Source organism: Procambarus clarkii, chromosome 7, assembly GCF_040958095.1.
Source record: "Procambarus clarkii isolate CNS0578487 chromosome 7, FALCON_Pclarkii_2.0, whole genome shotgun sequence".
Taxonomy (NCBI): domain Eukaryota; kingdom Metazoa; phylum Arthropoda; class Malacostraca; order Decapoda; family Cambaridae; genus Procambarus; species Procambarus clarkii.
The window spans coordinates 6343391-6360924 of NC_091156.1; the positions used below are offsets into that span (position 1 = coordinate 6343391).

At 43.9% G+C, this 17534-nt stretch overlaps 1 protein-coding gene across 1 annotated transcript; it reads left to right on the forward strand.

Annotated features, from left to right (window-relative positions):
* The first annotated feature begins 4861 nt into the window (after positions 1-4861).
* On the forward strand, positions 4862-14449 carry LOC123761529 (homeobox protein Hox-B6-like). The gene is made up of 2 exons (XM_045747553.2): positions 4862-5807; positions 13665-14449. The coding sequence occupies exons 1-2, from the start codon at positions 5189-5191 to the stop codon at positions 13988-13990; spliced, it is 945 nt and encodes a 314-aa protein (XP_045603509.1). The 5' UTR covers positions 4862-5188; the 3' UTR covers positions 13991-14449.
* Positions 14450-17534: the final 3085 nt, after the last annotated feature.

The following is a 17534-nucleotide window of genomic DNA, read 5'->3' on the forward strand; positions in this document are numbered from 1 at the left end:
GCCGCCTGCTCCAGTAAACCACTGTATCCTTGCAGGCCAAGTGAACGCAACAGCTGCATCACGCGGCTGCAGGCAGCTCTCGCTTCTGAGAACGCGGCAGCTGCATGACTGCAACGGACTAGTGAGCATTTTGCGTCCCTCGGACCATCGTCAACAGAAGCGACCATGCTTACCGCGACCTCCTGCTCTCTCTGTTTCTAGAAAGTTTTCTCTAGCTCAGCTGGAAGGGGGCAACAAAGACTGGCTTGTTGGTCCTGTGTTGAGAGTTCCCCAGAACACGAGGGGCTCCCGAAGACGTTATACACAGTCGGCGAAGGCATGCAACCTGTGGCACCTGAACATCTTGGTGACAAGTGTATTCTCACTCGGGTATTCTTAGATATGAATACTTGTTTCAGTTACAATTTCCCTATTCTTCCCTTTCCAAATTCTAGCTTCAGTGGCCTCGTTCTCGACTCACGGTCGGGTATCCTGGGTATGATTCCCGTCGGGTATCCCGGGTTCAATTCCCAGGCGGGACAGGAATGGTTGGGAACGTTTCCTTTCACCTAAAACCTGAGTTTACTTAGCAGGAAATAGGTATCTGGGAGTTGTTGTGGGGTTGCATCCTGTGGAGGGGTCAGTAGTTCGACCTTCCTTAGCGGGAAACTCATTACAAGTTTAAATCTTATTATTATATTATTAATAAGAAGTGAATTTTGGAAGCTAATCTTAATTTGAACGTTATTGTATCGTCCCAGCTCTCGTCTGACCATCAGCACTCACGTTTTAAAACTCTTTTCACTTTCCTCGTGTCTATCATGCTGCTGCTTCTCTCACTGAGTGTGTCATGCTCTCACTCCCCCTCACTGAGTGAATCATACTCTCACTTCCCTTATTGAGTGCATAAAACTCACACTCTATTTTCGCTCCATTTTAATCTAACTGAAAAGGTATTTTGAGTCGTTCTGTTTTTCTTCTTAGTTGTGGTAATTTTTGGCTAATCTCTCGTCGTTGTTACAGCGGATTAAAGAGACATCTGTACGTTTTAATATAATTGCTGGAGCTATATGTCAGTTTTAATACAAGGATGTGCGTACATGAACGTTAATCAGGATGAAAGACTCTCTTATCTGGCTTTAATATCACGTGATAAGCTTCTTACTTAACTCAGCTCGTAGTTAGACCAATTAAACGAGCCACAGCGATACTTTTTGTAGCCTGTGTTGAAAAGAAGCTTTTAAAAGAATTTTGATTCATGATCTAAATGTCTTTTCGTCTGGTTCAAGCATTGTGTTCATGCTAATCTCGTCATGAATAAGGCATGATATTTCCCCATATTACAAAATCCCCCAACTCTCCTTCTGTCTAACTCAACCTCTCGCAGCAACGCCCCTCCCACACAACTCATTCCCCTCCATCTATCCCAATCCCCCCCTTTCCCCCTCTCCTCCGCCCTTTTCCCCTAATCTTATTTCCCGTCTCCTACTTCACAAGTGTTGGTAGGTAATCTAAGGGATGTATGTTCGTTTATTTTGCACAACTAGCCGCCCAGAAGCTACATGTTTCACCTTTGGAGAGATGTTTGGGCGTAATTCTTCACTCGAGACTCCAAATTGGGTGTCAGTGAATGGTTTTAGGTAATACGTTCAATAGATTTTCCTCTACAGCGCTGGCATTGACCCAACTCAAGGTAACCTCAGTGACGTGGGTGGCAGTAGTTGTTATTCATTGTTTTTTAATCTTTTATTACACAAGTAGGATGGTGGTGGCGGTGGTGGTAGTTGTAGAAACTGTAGCAGCGGTGATAGTGGTAGCTGAGGTAGTGTCAGCGGGAGTGGTGATGGTGGTAAAGGGGACAGCTTCGGCAGTGATGGTGGTGGGTGTAAGGGGCAGCACAGTGGTGGTGGTGGGGGTGGAAGTCCAGACGGGTCAAAGGGTCGACCCCGTCAGCTGCCCCTTCGCCGCCACGTGACGGGGGAAGGGAGAGGGAGGAAGAGAGACTCCCATGCCAGCAACTCCCACACCAGCGACTCCCTCAATAGCTGTGCTCACCTCACCTACAGCAACCGCAGTTCTTTTTATTATTATTGCCAGGGGGAAGGATCTCATAACGCTTTGCGTATTAGTGGCTTAAGGACTGTACATTTCTTATCTAAGAATTATTCACTATATCAAATATCAAATGTATATACCATTATATACAATAATTATTAATATTATTATGTGGATAACAATAGAAAGATGGCAGGGCTAATCCCGAACATCTGAATAAAAAAATTATTTATCTCTTTACATAATTCTAAACGTCTTTAGATAGTTTTGAATAAGTCTTCGGATCAGTCAAATAGTCTTCCTACGATGATAAATTGTGAGCATCGACGGATCACAGCCTGTATGAGACAGTGTGAGGGGATCACAGCCTGTAAGAGGGGCAGAGTGAGGGCATACATGAATGAAATAAATGAATGAAGGAAATATATGACTGAAGGAAATAAAAGAATGATGTGAATAAGTTAATGAAGTAAATAAATTAAGAAAACAAATACATGAATGAAACTAATAATTGATTGGGCCAATAAATAAATGAACCCGATAATTGAATGAACCAAATGAATAAATGAAAGTCATTAAGAAAGAACATTTAAATTAGAAGCTGTAAATACCAAATCAAGTTAGACTTCGTCACAGAAAATTGTACTTAAAGAAATCTCTTCAACTTTCACCTTAGCGCTATGACTACTTTGTATCAACTGTCGTGGCACACTTGACTAAGGCGAGTCTGGAATCACCCCGGGCGTAGTTTCGAACCCTCATCACGGCCTTTGTGGATTTGTTCATCTTTCTAATGTCTTCAGGCTGAGCCGGCGGCTGAGCGGACAGAACACTGGACGCGTGATCCTGTGGTCCTGGGTTCGATCCCGAGCCCCGGCGAGAAACAATGGACAGAGTTTCTTTCACCCCTGATGCCCCTGTTACCTAGCAGTAAATAGGTACCTGGGAGTTAGTCAGCTTTCACGGACTGCTTCCAGGGGGTGGAGGCCTGGTCGAGAACCGGGCCGCGGGGACACTAAAGCCCTGAAATCATCTCAAGATAACCTCAAGATCCGTTCCTTTGCCGTCCCATTGTTTCCTTCACATCCCATATACCACTGACAACCTCCTATCTCCTCGCAAATTTTCCCCTGCTAGGCCCCAATTTTCCCTACCAGTCCCTCATTTTTCCTGGCAGCTCCCCCCCCCCATATCCCTGCCAGTCCTATTGTCTCCCTACCATCTCCCCTGCTGCTATAGCCACCCAAACAATTTCACAGGGTTTCTAGGCTTGATTATTTAAAGAGGTGGGCGGTATGGCCTTCCCTTGTGGACACGTCAAACTTTGTTCCTATTAAGTCTTGCCATATGAGGCGCTGTAGGGAAGGGGGAGGGAGGGAGGGAGAGAGAGAGAGAGAGAGAGAGAGAGAGAGAGAGAGAGAGAGAGAGAGAGAGAGAGAGAGAGAGAGAGAGAGAGAGAGAGAGAGAGAGAGAGAGAGAGAGAGAGACAGAGAGACAGACAGACAGACAGACAGACAGACAGACAGACAGACAGACAGAAAGAGAGACAGAGACAGAGACAGACAGACAGAGACAGACAGACAGACAGACAGACAGACAGACAGACAGACAGACAGACAGACAGACAGACAGACAGACAGACAGACAGACAGACAGACAGACAGAAAGACAGACAGACAGACAGACAGACAGAAGGGGAAAATACCACTGGAAGTAATTTTTTCTTTTATAATCCGCTTTCACAAAACAATTAGATTTGACTTCTCCATTCAGTTAATCTCAACCAGACATATTTGAAAAAAGGAGTCGTCTTCGATTATTGGAAAGAAAAAAAAGAGACGAAAATATATGGGTTGGTTGTGTGTTGGGGGGAGGGGGAGGTGTTGTGTGGGAGGTGGAAAGGGGGAGAGAATAATAGGAAATAAATTTTGCTGGCTTGGCCCCTTCCCCTTCCATCCTCTCTCTCTCTTTCCCTTCTCCCTCCCACCCTACATTACCCCAAACCCTCCGAAGGGTGGACAGGGCCTGTCGGGACAATGGTTAAGTTCTTAATTTCCGACAAAACCGACGGATGAACAGTTCTCATTTTATTTATGATGTATTGCTTCAAAAAATAATAATACAAAAAAAGGAAAAGGTGTCGCGGTCATGAGGAGTCTTTAATGATTATCTTTATTACCGGAATAATTTAAAGTGAGACATCTGGATTTATATTAAGTAGATGCAAGGGGGAAAACTTTTCCCAGCGTTTGCTGTTTCTTAATAAACAACATCTTCCTCAGAGGATGTACAACACTTATCCCGTCTACCCCCTCCCCTCTCCCCCCTCCCCACTCCTTCCCCTACCATCACCTTCCCCACTTATAACATCTTCACCTACACCCCCCCCCTTCCCTACACGAATCATCCTTCGCCACACATTCTCAACATTTTGCCCACCAACTCTTCCCTTTCTTCTTGATTCATGATGCATGCAGACGTGTCATTTAGGTGCATTTGCTACTTGTGTACCACGACTCTCTTCCCTGCCACACATCTACAAACATGGTATATTAAATATGAAGAAAATGGTTAGATCATAACTCTAGTACTAATAATCTTTAAAATATACTTTATGTTCTTCACTTGGAAAGAACTTTGAAATATAAACTCTCCAAAATTCATTTAACAGTTTTATTGGGGCTCAAGCGTGTCATTACAAGACGCAAAATAAAAAACACCAATTTATTGATACATATTGACCACAGCAAAAAACAAAATCCCATTAATGTCATTCCATCGCGTAGGGCAGTTTGATAACCCTTGATGACGTGTTTAGTGTTGGTGTCGTTGACCACCGCCCCTCCTCCGCCTTCACACCAGCTCAGGTTATCAATAAAACGCTATCGTCAATAACTAGCATGTCCAAAATACCATAAAAATCGCCCAAGAGGCCCCAAATAGGGGTAAATCTCAGAGGGGTGGGAGTTGGTGCATTCCCTGGGCGGCTATGCACGCGACAGGCCAGGGACGTGACAATGGCGTGGCTGCCCTCTGATTGGCCAACGCTGGTCACGTGACGGCCGGCTCGCCAAAGCGTGATAATGGCGAAGTGCAGTAGGCCTGGGACAGTAGGCCTATCAGTACGGCCATCATCTGTCGCCCGCGCGCTGTCATGAGCTCCTATTTTGCCAACGTGGCCGCGGCTAGCAGCTGGGGCGCCGCCGTTCAGGACCAATATGCTTACATGCAGGGCTCAAAGAGCCCTGTGAGCTATGCTGACCCCTCGCAGGCCTACACGCAATACGGCGCAAGCATACATGGATACCGTTATCCCAGTGCATACTCTGGGCTGGGGAGCACGACTCCGATCAAGAACGAATACGACCAGACCAGTCCCAACGCCTCCACGTCCTCACTAGGCCCTACGACGTGCTACGACCAGGGGTTCTACGCCTCCATGAACTCCCCCAGGAGCGGGAACCAGGCCACAGCTCAGTCCTCTGGCTTGCCAGCTCTACCTACAACCCCTTCGTTAGCGGTGCCACAAGCGGCAACCAGCCCAGTGAACAGTGACTACCACAGTGTCAAAATGAACGCTTGTTACATCAACACGATGAATGGATTAACCCCGCCGCCAGTGCCAGGCCCCACCCACCCCATGAGCCCGACAGACACCCTCAGCCATGTTTACGGTGGGTCTGCGTCAGCTTGTGAGAGTGTCATGCAACCCTACACCTCCAAAACACAGACGCCGGCCAACTACTTTCAGTGGGTCAAGGCCTACCCGGCAGGTTGGTTCCTCTTGGAGTGTTTTAGTTTGACTTGGATATCTTGTTTGTGTGTGTTTGTTGGATTGAGTGCGTGTTTTTGTTTCAGTGTTTGATGGGTATGCATGCTTTGTGTGTGTGTGTGTGTGTGTGTGTGTGTGTGTGTGTGTGTGTGTGTGTGTGTGTGTGTGTGTGTGTGTGTGTGTGTGTGTGTGTGTCTGTGTGTGTGTGTGTGTGTGTGTGTGTGTGTGTGTGTGTGTACTCATCTAGTCTGTGTATTCACCTAGTCTGTGTATTCACCAAGTTGTTTTATGTGTGTGTGTGTGTGTGTGTACTCACCAAGTTGTGCTTGCGGGGGTTGAGCTCTGGCTCTTTGGTTCCGCCTCTCAATTGTCAATCAACTGGTGTACAGATTCCTGAGCCTACTGGGCTCTGTCATATCTACATTTGAAACTGCTTATGGAGTCAGCCTCCACGCAGGCCTACAAGCAATACGGTGCAAGCATACATGGATACCGTTATCCCAGTGCATACTCTGCGCTGGGGAGTGTGTGTGAGCTGAGGCTCACACGCTTGCGAGTGTGTTTGTGTGTGTGTGCGCATTGATTCATTTGTTTGTAGGGGAGAGGGGGGGGGTTAAAATGTTCACGCGCGTGTGCGCCTGTGTGTGTATTTGTGAGTGTATTTATGTTTGTGTGTGTGAGCATGCGCGTACGCGCGTGTGTGTGCTTGCAGTGTACATATGTTTTTGTGTGCGTTGAGTGTATTTGTACTTACCTACATGTTGTTGCATGATCGAGCACCATCTCATAAGCTCTCCTATCAAATATTTTGTTATGGTTTAATGTCATATCTTTCTTTTCGTAATTATATTGACATCCAAACCTCTGCACTGAGAGTGTCTGTTTATATACGTGTGTGTGTGTGTATGTGTGTATATGTGTGTGTGTATGTGTCTAGCTGTCCCTGACACTGCTAGCTGCCCCTCCCTTCCTCACACCCCTACTCAGAAGCCCTCTTTCCTGCCCCCTCTTTTCCTCCATCAGTTCAGGGCTCACGTTATGGTCTCTGTGGCTGATTTGTGGCATTTCACCAGGGGCTTCTCCAAGGTTCAACTTGCTACCGTATCTTGAGGTTATCTTGAGATGATTTCGGGGCTTTAGTGTCCCCGCGGCCCGGTCCTCGACCAGGCCTCCACCCCAGGAAGCAGCCCGTGACAGCTGACTAACTCCCAGGTACCTATTTACTGCTAGGTAACAGGGGCATTCAGGGTGAAAGAAACTTTGCCCATTTGTTTCTGCCTCGTGCGGGAATCGAACCCGCGCCACAGAATTACGAGTCCTGCGCGCTATCCACCAGGCTACGAGGCCCCATAAACCATTAACCGTATGTTTATATTTCTAACTGTTTATGTTATTAGACAAGTGGTTGGTATGTGTTCTTCTCGATCATCACTTACACACATTCTTACTCCCCCCCCCCCTTCTCCCTAATCCACCGTAGTTTGGCCCATTCTTCCATTTCCTGGCTTGGTAATTTTTGCACACTTTGCTTGCCTATTCATATATCCCTCGCTTACCCATTCACCCCTCGCTTACTCAGTCTTACTCCCCGTATTTACCCATTCTTACCGATTTGGCTCGTGGCTCGAGGTCTGGCATCACACAAAAGAATAAAGAAAATAGGACAAAATATCAATGGTGGTGGTTGTGGGGAGCGGGAGGGGGGGGGGGTTGTGATGGTGGAAGGGGGGATGTGGTGGTGGTTGGTCCGGGGGGGGGGGGGGAAGTGGTAGGGAAGGGTGGTAGTTTCATTGGTGGTGGTGGTCCGGGGGGGGGGAGGAGGCAGCGAGGAGCTTACCTAATAGTGTTTACCCTTACAGTGACTACGGTGAAGTGAGGTCTAACGCTTTACGCACTACTAACTTTCCATTACGTTACCATTTAACTCTCCTGACATTTGAATTCTTCGATTCATTTACGTTTCCAGGCTCCACTTATGCCATCTTGTCCTACTTATTCTCTCAGTTTCAAGACGCGGTCCTTCTTCATCTCGCCTGTTCCCCGAGGAATTTCGCATGTTATGATCATATCTCCTCTGTCTCCTTTCTCCTCTAAGTGTTTAACAGTATTAAATTTTATCAGTATTAAATTGTATAAGTATTAAACTGTGTTTTAATACTTACAATTTTAAACAATGTTAAAATTTTAAACAATATTTAAAATTAAAACAATATTAATGATAATAAATATATTAATAATATAATAATAATAATAATAATAATAATAATAATAATAAAAATAATAGTGAGGATGATAATAATAATAATAATTATTATTATTATTAATGAAGAAGCATAATAACCTAAGGAATACATAATTAGACAAAAGACAGAAAATCTAACCTTAAACCAGAGTAAAAATGAATAACATAAAAAAAAGGGAAAAGTTTCATAAAGTTTAACACCAGCAGAAGCGATAAAGGTCTTGAGGCTCTAGTGTGAGTCTGGGAGGTACGCCTCCAGGCAGACCTCGACCACAGCTGCTCCTGGGCTTTGGGGGAGGTTGTGGGTGATGGTGAGGTGGGCCAGAGGTTGGTTCGGAGGCATGCTGGGCAAGGTACATTGTATTCACCTAGTTGTGCTTGCGGGGGTTGAGCTTTGCTCTTTCGGCCCACCTCTCAACTGTCAATCAACTGTTATTCTCTACTAACTATTGTTTTTTTCCACACAAGTACACACACACATCCAGGAAGCAGCTCCGTAACAGCTGTCTAACTCCCAGGTACCTATTTACTACTAGGTAACAGGGCATTCATGGTGAAAGAAACTTTCCTCATTTGTTTCTTAGTGTACTCACCTCACCTAGTTGTGCTTGCGGGGGTTGAGCTCTGGCTCTTTGGTCCCGCCTCTCAACCGTCAATCAACAGGTGTACAGATTCCTGAGCCTATTGGACTCTATCATATCTAGTGTGAGGTGGCGTTGGTGTGGGCATGTTTTGTGAGGGTGGTAGTGTGAGCAGATCTTAGCATGGCGAGGAGGGGCTAGTGTGGGACAAGTTGGAGAATGGGCATATAATACCTTAGGATAGGATGGGGAGGTAGGGCAAGGCGGGAGCAGGGAGCACGTAACTAATTGACATTTCCACTCGCCCAGGGTCTAATTACGATTTAAAGCCTCTCACTGTATCACCAACTCCGTGGTTAATTCAAAAATTTTACTCACACACACAAGTTTTAGATTTATGATTCTGGCAAGAATCTTCTCGATGTATGTAATAAAATAATTTTGATTATATATATATATATATATATATATATATATATATAATAGGGAAGGGAGTACCACCTCTGGCTGGAAGAAGGGGGACCCATAGCCTCGGAGGAAACCACACATAACGCATTGGAGGGAATGTGGGTCCCCTCCAAATATATATATATATATATATATATATATATATATATATATATATATATATATATATATATATATATATATATATATATATATATATATATATATATATATATATATAGGGGTACCACCTCTAGTGCAATTGTGGGAACCCATAGCCTCGAAGAAGAAAATAGAGAGTATTCAGAGAAGACCTTGTGGGTTCTCACTGGACACTTTAATATTTCTTCATCCTACCACTCCCATTCTTTTTTATTAGGATTATTTTATTACACAAATCGAGAAGATTCGTGCCAGAATCATAAATCTAAAACTTTCCGTCGTTTTCAACGAAATATGTCTAAAAGGACTGCTACTCCCCACTCTACCTCTCTCTATATATCTGGTATCAATGAAGGTAGAAAGACAAAAAAAGACAGACAAACAGGCAGGTAAACACTGAGGTGTGAGGACAGGTAGACGGGGAAGGGGTGGAGGAGAAGTAGGGACAGGATGGGAATGGTGCGGTGGGAGGGGGGGGGGGCAGAGGGGTCCGTGGGATAGATGGGGGAGAGGTGAGGCCAGGTAGGTAGGCTAGAAAGGGCGGATTCACGGTGTGATCCTGAGATTAGATAGAACATGTGTCACAGAAGCCACACACACACACACACACACACACACACACACACACAGGGGTGTGGGGTCTGGTTGCTTAGTTAGGGGGTCTGGTAGCTGAGTGTACTCGCCTATTTGTGCTTGCGGGGGTTGAGCTTTGGCTCTTTGGTCCCGCCTCTCAAACGTCAATCAACTGGTGTACAGATTCCTGAGCCTACTGGGCTCTGTCATATATACATTTGAATATCTACATTCACATCTACATGTGAATACCCACCACCCTACATCCCCGGCGGAGGCGGAAACAAATGGGCAAAGTGAAACTAATTTCACATTGAGGCCCCTGTTCACCTAGGAATAAATAGGTGCCTGGGGGTTAAACAGCTGCTACGGGCTGCTTCCAGGGAATGTGTGTGTATGCGCGTGTGTAAGAAAAATATATGTAGTAGATATAACAGAGGACAAATAGAATGGAATGAAAGGCGGGGTTCAAGAGCTAATAGCTCGATTCTGCAGACACAAATAGTAAATACAAATAATAAATACACACACACACACAAACACACACACACACACACACACACACACACACACACACACACACACACACACACACACACACACACACACACACACACACACACACACACACACTATACTGTGCATTAAAAAAAGCTAGGCTTCACTATTTTGTAAAACAGAAAAGGGGCAGCGGCAACATGATCATGACATACAAGATTCTTAAAGGCACTGATTTGCCTCTATTTGATTGGATAGAGAAGCACTTTCACTAAAAAAGAATTCATTAAATTAAATGACAATTTAAGCGACTCTAATTTCAGTTAGAAAGTTGCCATCGGATCAATTCCTGTCATTATACCAGATTAACAATAACCAGCTAGTGATTACTAATAACTAACTAGTTACTGCATAACGAAATCACATTATCGTAATGCATCAATGAGAAAATCAGCCGTCTAGAGGTCGTCAGGAGGATTCGAACAGGGGTACACCCATGCACACGTTAAGAGATCTAAGTGCTTAACGTAACATATCTACGAGACAATCTTGGGAGTAGGCCGTGCTTCTAACGGGGTGGAATAGGAGAACCCGGACGCAGGTTCGATCCCAACTCCCTGCTCGATTTCCTCCGAGTAATATAGTCTCTCATGGTAATATAAAACAAATAGGTAATGAATATTCTCTGTCGTAGTAGAAGAAACAGTGAAGTCGACAGACTGGTAAACAGACAGGAGGGAAGAGAGACATGACCCGGGAATATCCAGGCAGGTCCGGAGATGATTGACGTCCAGAGATAATACCGGGGCATTTCCCGGCATAAGATCTGGGTGTTGGGGATCACTGGGGATACCGGAGGAACAGCCAATGGCATACTGATGTGCCCCACACGCTTCTCTGGCAGTGTGTGTGTGTGTGTGTGTGTGTGTGTGTGTGTGTGTGTGTGTGTGTGTGTGTGTGTGTGCTTGAGCGTGTAGTCGCCTAAATGTGTTTGCCGGATCGAGCCCAAACTCTTGAGCCCCGCCTGACCAGCTGTTGGTTATGTATTGACACGACTACAGTCCCTCCTGCTTCCTGTTACATCGTCTTTTGAAATTTAGGATGAATTTGACTCTACTGCCTCTCCCCCCCCTTCCCCCTAATGCATGTTATTTTCTCTCTACAGTAACGTACAGAGATCTATCAACATCTCCTTCACTCATCTGCACCTTAAGAACCCCCCACCCTTCCCACCGTCCTGTTGTCCGGCCCTGCTCTATGCTTAACAGTTCCCGTTTATCAACCATATCAATCCCTTGAGCATTTCATTTGTTGTTATATCTTCTCTTCGCTGCTCTTGTTTGTGCTGGAATTGTTAAGCAGAGAGAGAGAGAGAGAGAGAGAGAGAGAGAGAGAGAGAGAGAGAGAGAGAGAGAGAGAGAGAGAGTGAGAGAGAGAGAGAGAGAGAGAGAGAGAGAGAGAGAGAGAGAGAGAGAGAGAGAGAGAGAGAGAGAGAGAGAGAGAGAGAGAGAGAGAGAGAGAGAACAACTCGTATTCTCATCTAATTCGTCTCATTTTTTCACGCAAACGATCAATGCAGTAAAAGATGCGTTGTAATAGTAAAATCATAGCGCCGTAATGCTGACGTTTTCAAGGTATCGGCGTTGAAAGAGTAGGTTGATTGCTTAGGGTTCGTATGTTTCTGGTTAGGCAAAACCGCTGTATTTGTTTACGGTCCGGCAAATTGAGAGAATAGGCTGGTCAGATAGACAGACAGACAGACAGACAGACAGACAGACAGACACACACACACACACACACACACACACACACACACACACACACACACACACACTAAATGAGAGGAAGCGAGAAGGGAGGGGGAAGAGAGGTGCTCCCTCGAGAGTTGCTAATTTGCACCTGTCTGGTAGAGGGCAGGTCACAGTCCCAGGGGATTTATCAAAACAGTAGGATCTGGTCATAGTGTAAATGATCACACTCTAGTTGTTGCTTCACTGCTCAATTGTCTTTCACTTCTTCGGTGTCCTGCGATTGTTCTAAATTTGCTCTACTATGTGTTTACTATGCCCTCTCCTCCATTATGAGCTTACTATGCCCCTCTCCTCCATTATGGGCTTTCTATGCCCTCTCTTACTATGCCCATTATGTGCTTACTATGCCCCTCTCCTCCATTATAAGCTTACTATGCCCCTCTCCTCCTTTATGGGCTTTCTATGCCCTTTCTTACTATGCCCATTATGTGCTTCCTATGCCCCTTTCCTATACTAAGCAGTAACTCTTCACGTATTATCGCTACAGCTCCTTGGTTTGTTTCTGGCTAATTTGATGGTATGTTTTATTTCTGACTAATTTGAAGCTATGACTTTTTTTGAGTACCAAAGATGGATGTTTTGTTTATGAGTTTTAGAGATACTTTTAATACGGTTGTAAGCAGAATTTATCAGTGTTTTACAAATTCAGCTGTTAATTTCTGGGTTAATATAATACATTTAATATTTGTCTTTGTTACTAAACAACTTATTACTTGTTTGATACTGTTACTAAAACACAAAAATACGTTTTAGTAACACATTTTGTATATGGCATTTGCATTGTATTTCTTTATTTAATTTTGGTACTGCAAACACAATATTTCCTTTTCAATAATAATAATAATAATAATAATTTATTAACAAGAACGTACAATGGGTTTGTGAGATTACACCATAATGGTACTTTAATTAGCATTGATGACCAGACCACACACTAGAAGGTGAAGGGACGACGTTTCGGTCCGTCCTGGACCATTCTCAAGTCGATTAATTAACATTCTTGCAAAGCCACTAACACGCATAGCGTTTCGATTGTAATTTATCAACAGGCATGAGAAGGACAGAAAATAACAACTTAATAATTTTAGTAAATAAACTCATCGTCCACGTCTTTTAGTTAAATAAGTTTATTATAGACGCTAAACCTATCCTCTGAGCGGGGGCGGAAATGTTAGTCACATAATGGTACCATAGTACCATATCACTGTACCATAGACCACTTTGGTACAGTAGTCTACATCCTCGACTCAAAATCGAGAATTGTGGATTGTTCCCGGTGGCGAGAAAGAAAAGTTTAGGTACTATCCCTTGGCGACTATGTTTACCTAGTAGTCAACAGGTATTAGGGAGTTAGGTAACTGTTGTGGCTTGTATCCTTGGTAGGATAGCAGTTGATGAAGGAGGTGGACCTGGATAAACAAAAGTACAAAGCTTACTATTCTTGACAACTGCAACTTTTATTTAAATTGTTTCATGAACTGGAGGCCCAATAGTTTTTAAAACAAGTAATTGCTATGCACTTTCTAACAAGTCTGATCTTCCAGCAGGGCAGGAACCCGGGGCGGGGCCTAAGAGGACCCGTCAGACCTACACCAGGTACCAGACCCTCGAACTGGAGAAGGAGTTCCACTATAACCGCTACCTGACGCGGCGGAGGAGGATTGAGATCGCCCACGCCCTAGCACTAACAGAGCGCCAGATCAAAATCTGGTTTCAGAATCGGAGGATGAAGGCGAAGAAGGAGTCAAAACTGGCGGGCGACAGCACAGGAGAGAAGAGTGAAGAGAGTGAGAAGGACGCTAGCGACATCAGCTCCTCCTCCCCCGTGCTGCTGCCAGGGTCGCTGACGGGGACACTGTCAGCCACATGATGGAGCAAAACACCTATCTTGGCAAAGATTTGGTTCGTGTATATGTACTGTTGTGTGTTTGGTGACGACTCCGTTGTTTTTTCATGTACAAAGTGGACTCAAATCCTTGATAAAATATACCTTGAAAACTCGATTTTATATACAATAGCAACAAGTGTAGCATGTTAGTTTCTATTGCATAATTTTATATGTATTATTGACACACATGGTCATGTTCATGATGAATGTTGACCACTTCTGGGGATCAGAGCCAATGCTATGCTTCAAAAACGTAACTTTCTTAACTAATTTTATGAGTAATTGCCCTGTTAGCTTGATAGTGCAATATGATATGAGATATAAACTTATGTTGAGTGTGTTTACCAGTACGTGCAATAAAGAGGTAATGACCTTGGCCAGGGGATGGCCTGTGACCTCACTGGGGAGAGAGAGGTGTGAATCCTTATAAGCGGGATGATACTCCCGCCAAGGTGTGAAGGTCACCCTGGAGCTGACGGGATATTGAACACAAACACGCACAAACTTTGTTTTTTCTGTCTCTGTCTCTCCCTCTCTTTCTCTATCCCTCCTTTCTCTCTCTCTCTCTCTCTCTCTCTCTCTCTCTCTCTCTCTCTCTCTCCTCTCTCTCTCTCTCTCACTCTCTCTCTCTCTCTCTCTCTCTCTCTCTCTCTCTCTCTCTCTCTCTCTCTCTCTCTCTCTCTCATGCATGTCTTTTTCTATTTTCTAGCAGTGATCTGTAATGAATGATAGCTTAGTAATATTATAAATAATGTCTCTTAAACTTTAGAGCAGCAATGACTCAGGCTCGTGAAGTCCATTCGTGTGTAGTGTTAGAACCTTCTGAAAATGCAATCTGTACGGGTACACATTTAGTTAGTAAGTAGAAGCATAACTCTGAAGGACTAGTCCACAAGCTACCATAATGTTTGATCATTATCTTACAAAACTATAATCTCTCTGGATTGTATAGTTACTACTGCCAATAGTACATAACATTCACTATAAGCTAAATTTCCTCTATGCATTTTCAGTAAGTTAATCTGCGATATTTAGTAAGTAAACGATAGTAAATTTATATATGTGGTATGTTTATGCATTCTTCCTGTGTTCTGAGTTGTTCAGGGTAAGTTTAGACGTAGTTCGTGTTCTCGGTAGCTCTGTATATTTATAAAGCAGTTAGTTAAGAGTAATTTAGTTCATTATTTGCCAATAAAGTTTTGATGTTAGTATGTTCTCTTACATAACAAAAAACGAGATGATTTTATTTAATTTGGTATAATTGATATATGTACAGTGTATACAGCAGTTCAATATGTATCACTGTGGAATAACCTCTGGTGAATGTTGTAGTCACATGCAAACAAAAAACTCCAGCAATATTTACAGTATATTTTCGTTTGCATGTTAGGTAAAAATAGAACAGTTTTTCGTGAATTTCCTCTTAAACTGCATGTAAGATATAACTGCTGTATGTTTGCTCATATGAAATACTGAAATATTTCCTCGGGTATCACACTTTATAAACCTGTCAAGTCAACATATGTTTAGTCTGACAAAATTGGCTAATATAAGTAATATTTGCAATCTAGGGCGCATGACCTCCCTGGTTCCACAACCTTGTGTGATTTTTTATATTTTTTTTTATAAATACCCATTAGCCCTGCCACCTTATCCTAACCCAGATATTGACAAATGACCCGTGAGATCTTCCGACTCACCAGTGACTGACAAAGCGACTCGCACCTTGTCAAAATAGCCATCATATCCGGCTTGTCTGACGAGCACCCATCCATCACCGCCCAATTTCCTGCACCTCACTGACTCTGCCCGCTGAGGGGCCCATAAAACCTCGTACCTTTCTCACTTCTATTCATTAGTTTGTCAATTATGGGCTCCGTGCTAAGCGGGGAAAGAGGCCCGGAACGAGTCAAGCATGTAAATGGTATAGCGGAGGCAATAAATGGCTTAGCCTTGACCTTCAAACTGTTGTAAAATTAATTTTGTGTATAGGCTTCGGCTAGTCCTCTCTGGTCAGCCGAACAGTGGGCCTGGATGTGACGGGGTGTTTGGGGATGGTGGCAGCTGACAGTGTTAGTGGTGTCAGCTGACAGTGTTAGTGGTGTCAGCTGACAGTGTGATGATGATCGTTGTTTGTTCTGTGGAGGTAAATGGCTGCCAGCATAAATATAGTGATGCTTGTGAAGACAGTAACTGGTGAAGTGACCGTCGTAGAGGCCAGTGAGTGGGTGGGAGGGAGGTAGTACGCCTCATAACAGGTAGGCAGGTGTTGTGGCGGTGATAACTGGGACTGTGATGAACGGTCAGTGGTGCATTAGGACAGCAGTGGGATGTATGTTGGATAGAATGTGATGATTGCGACAGCAGCTGGTGCGGATGTGGCAACAGCTGGTGGCGATGTGACAATCGCAGGTAGGGATGTGAGAGCAGCTGTTAGGGATGGGAGGGCAGGTGGTGTCGATGTTTAGAAAGATGTTAAAGAAGCGGGTTAGGATGTGACAGCCGCTGGTGGGGATGTGACATTAGCTGGCAGGGATATGACAGCCGCTGGCGAGGATGTGACATTAGCTGTTGGGGATGTGATAACTGCATGTTTTATCGTGTGACTAGAAAAATCACACGATAAAAGCGTGAATTGATTTACGAAATGTTTATTTCAATGGTTAAGTGTGCACCAAAACGGTATTTAAATATTTCGTCCAACAATGAAGGTTATTTATCAGCAAAATATAGTGAAGGTGAATATATCCTGCCAATTTGTTCCCGTATTTTAAAAGTTCACAGTTACGTGTTTAAATATCACCAAGATTCTATACATGGTAAACACCTCCATAGAAGCACCTGATTAACCGGATTACGTACAGCTGCATCTAATAGCTTGGTGGATGAGACCGTTAACCAGGAAGCAACCCGAGGTAATATTATGAGAATGTAATTAGCTCTGACCAAGTCAAAACCCCGATAAAGACCGAATTAACTGTTCTTAGTCCTTTTAGACTTCTCCGTAAAAAGCCTTTCCTGCTTCTCAGCGCTGCGGCAAAGCCACTTCCGGCGATAAAATTACTCGATCGATGATCTGTAATTGTGATATGTGTTTCATAATCAGGAACATTTATCTTACAGCGGCGATGACTGTGAGTTATGCTAAGGTGATGGACCGAATTATTACCGGCTCGTAGCACCTGCTTCGTTCGCTCTAACAAAGACGGGTATCGGATGTGCTCATACATGGTAAATACACAGTGCACGTGGTCCTTAATACGGAGCATGAATAACATCTGTTATTACTCGCACAGCTGCTCAGGTGTTGTACCATGCACAAACAAACACCTTTGTTTATACGTGACCTGTCTGGTATATCTTGTGTTACTGTATATGAATAATGTTCTACTGCATCTGTATCGTGCTTGTGCAATGTGCTACTGTAGTTCTGTATAATGTGCTACTGTATTTGTATCACGTGCTACTGTATTTGTATAATGTGATACTGCAATCTTATCATCCACTACTGAAATTATATTATGTC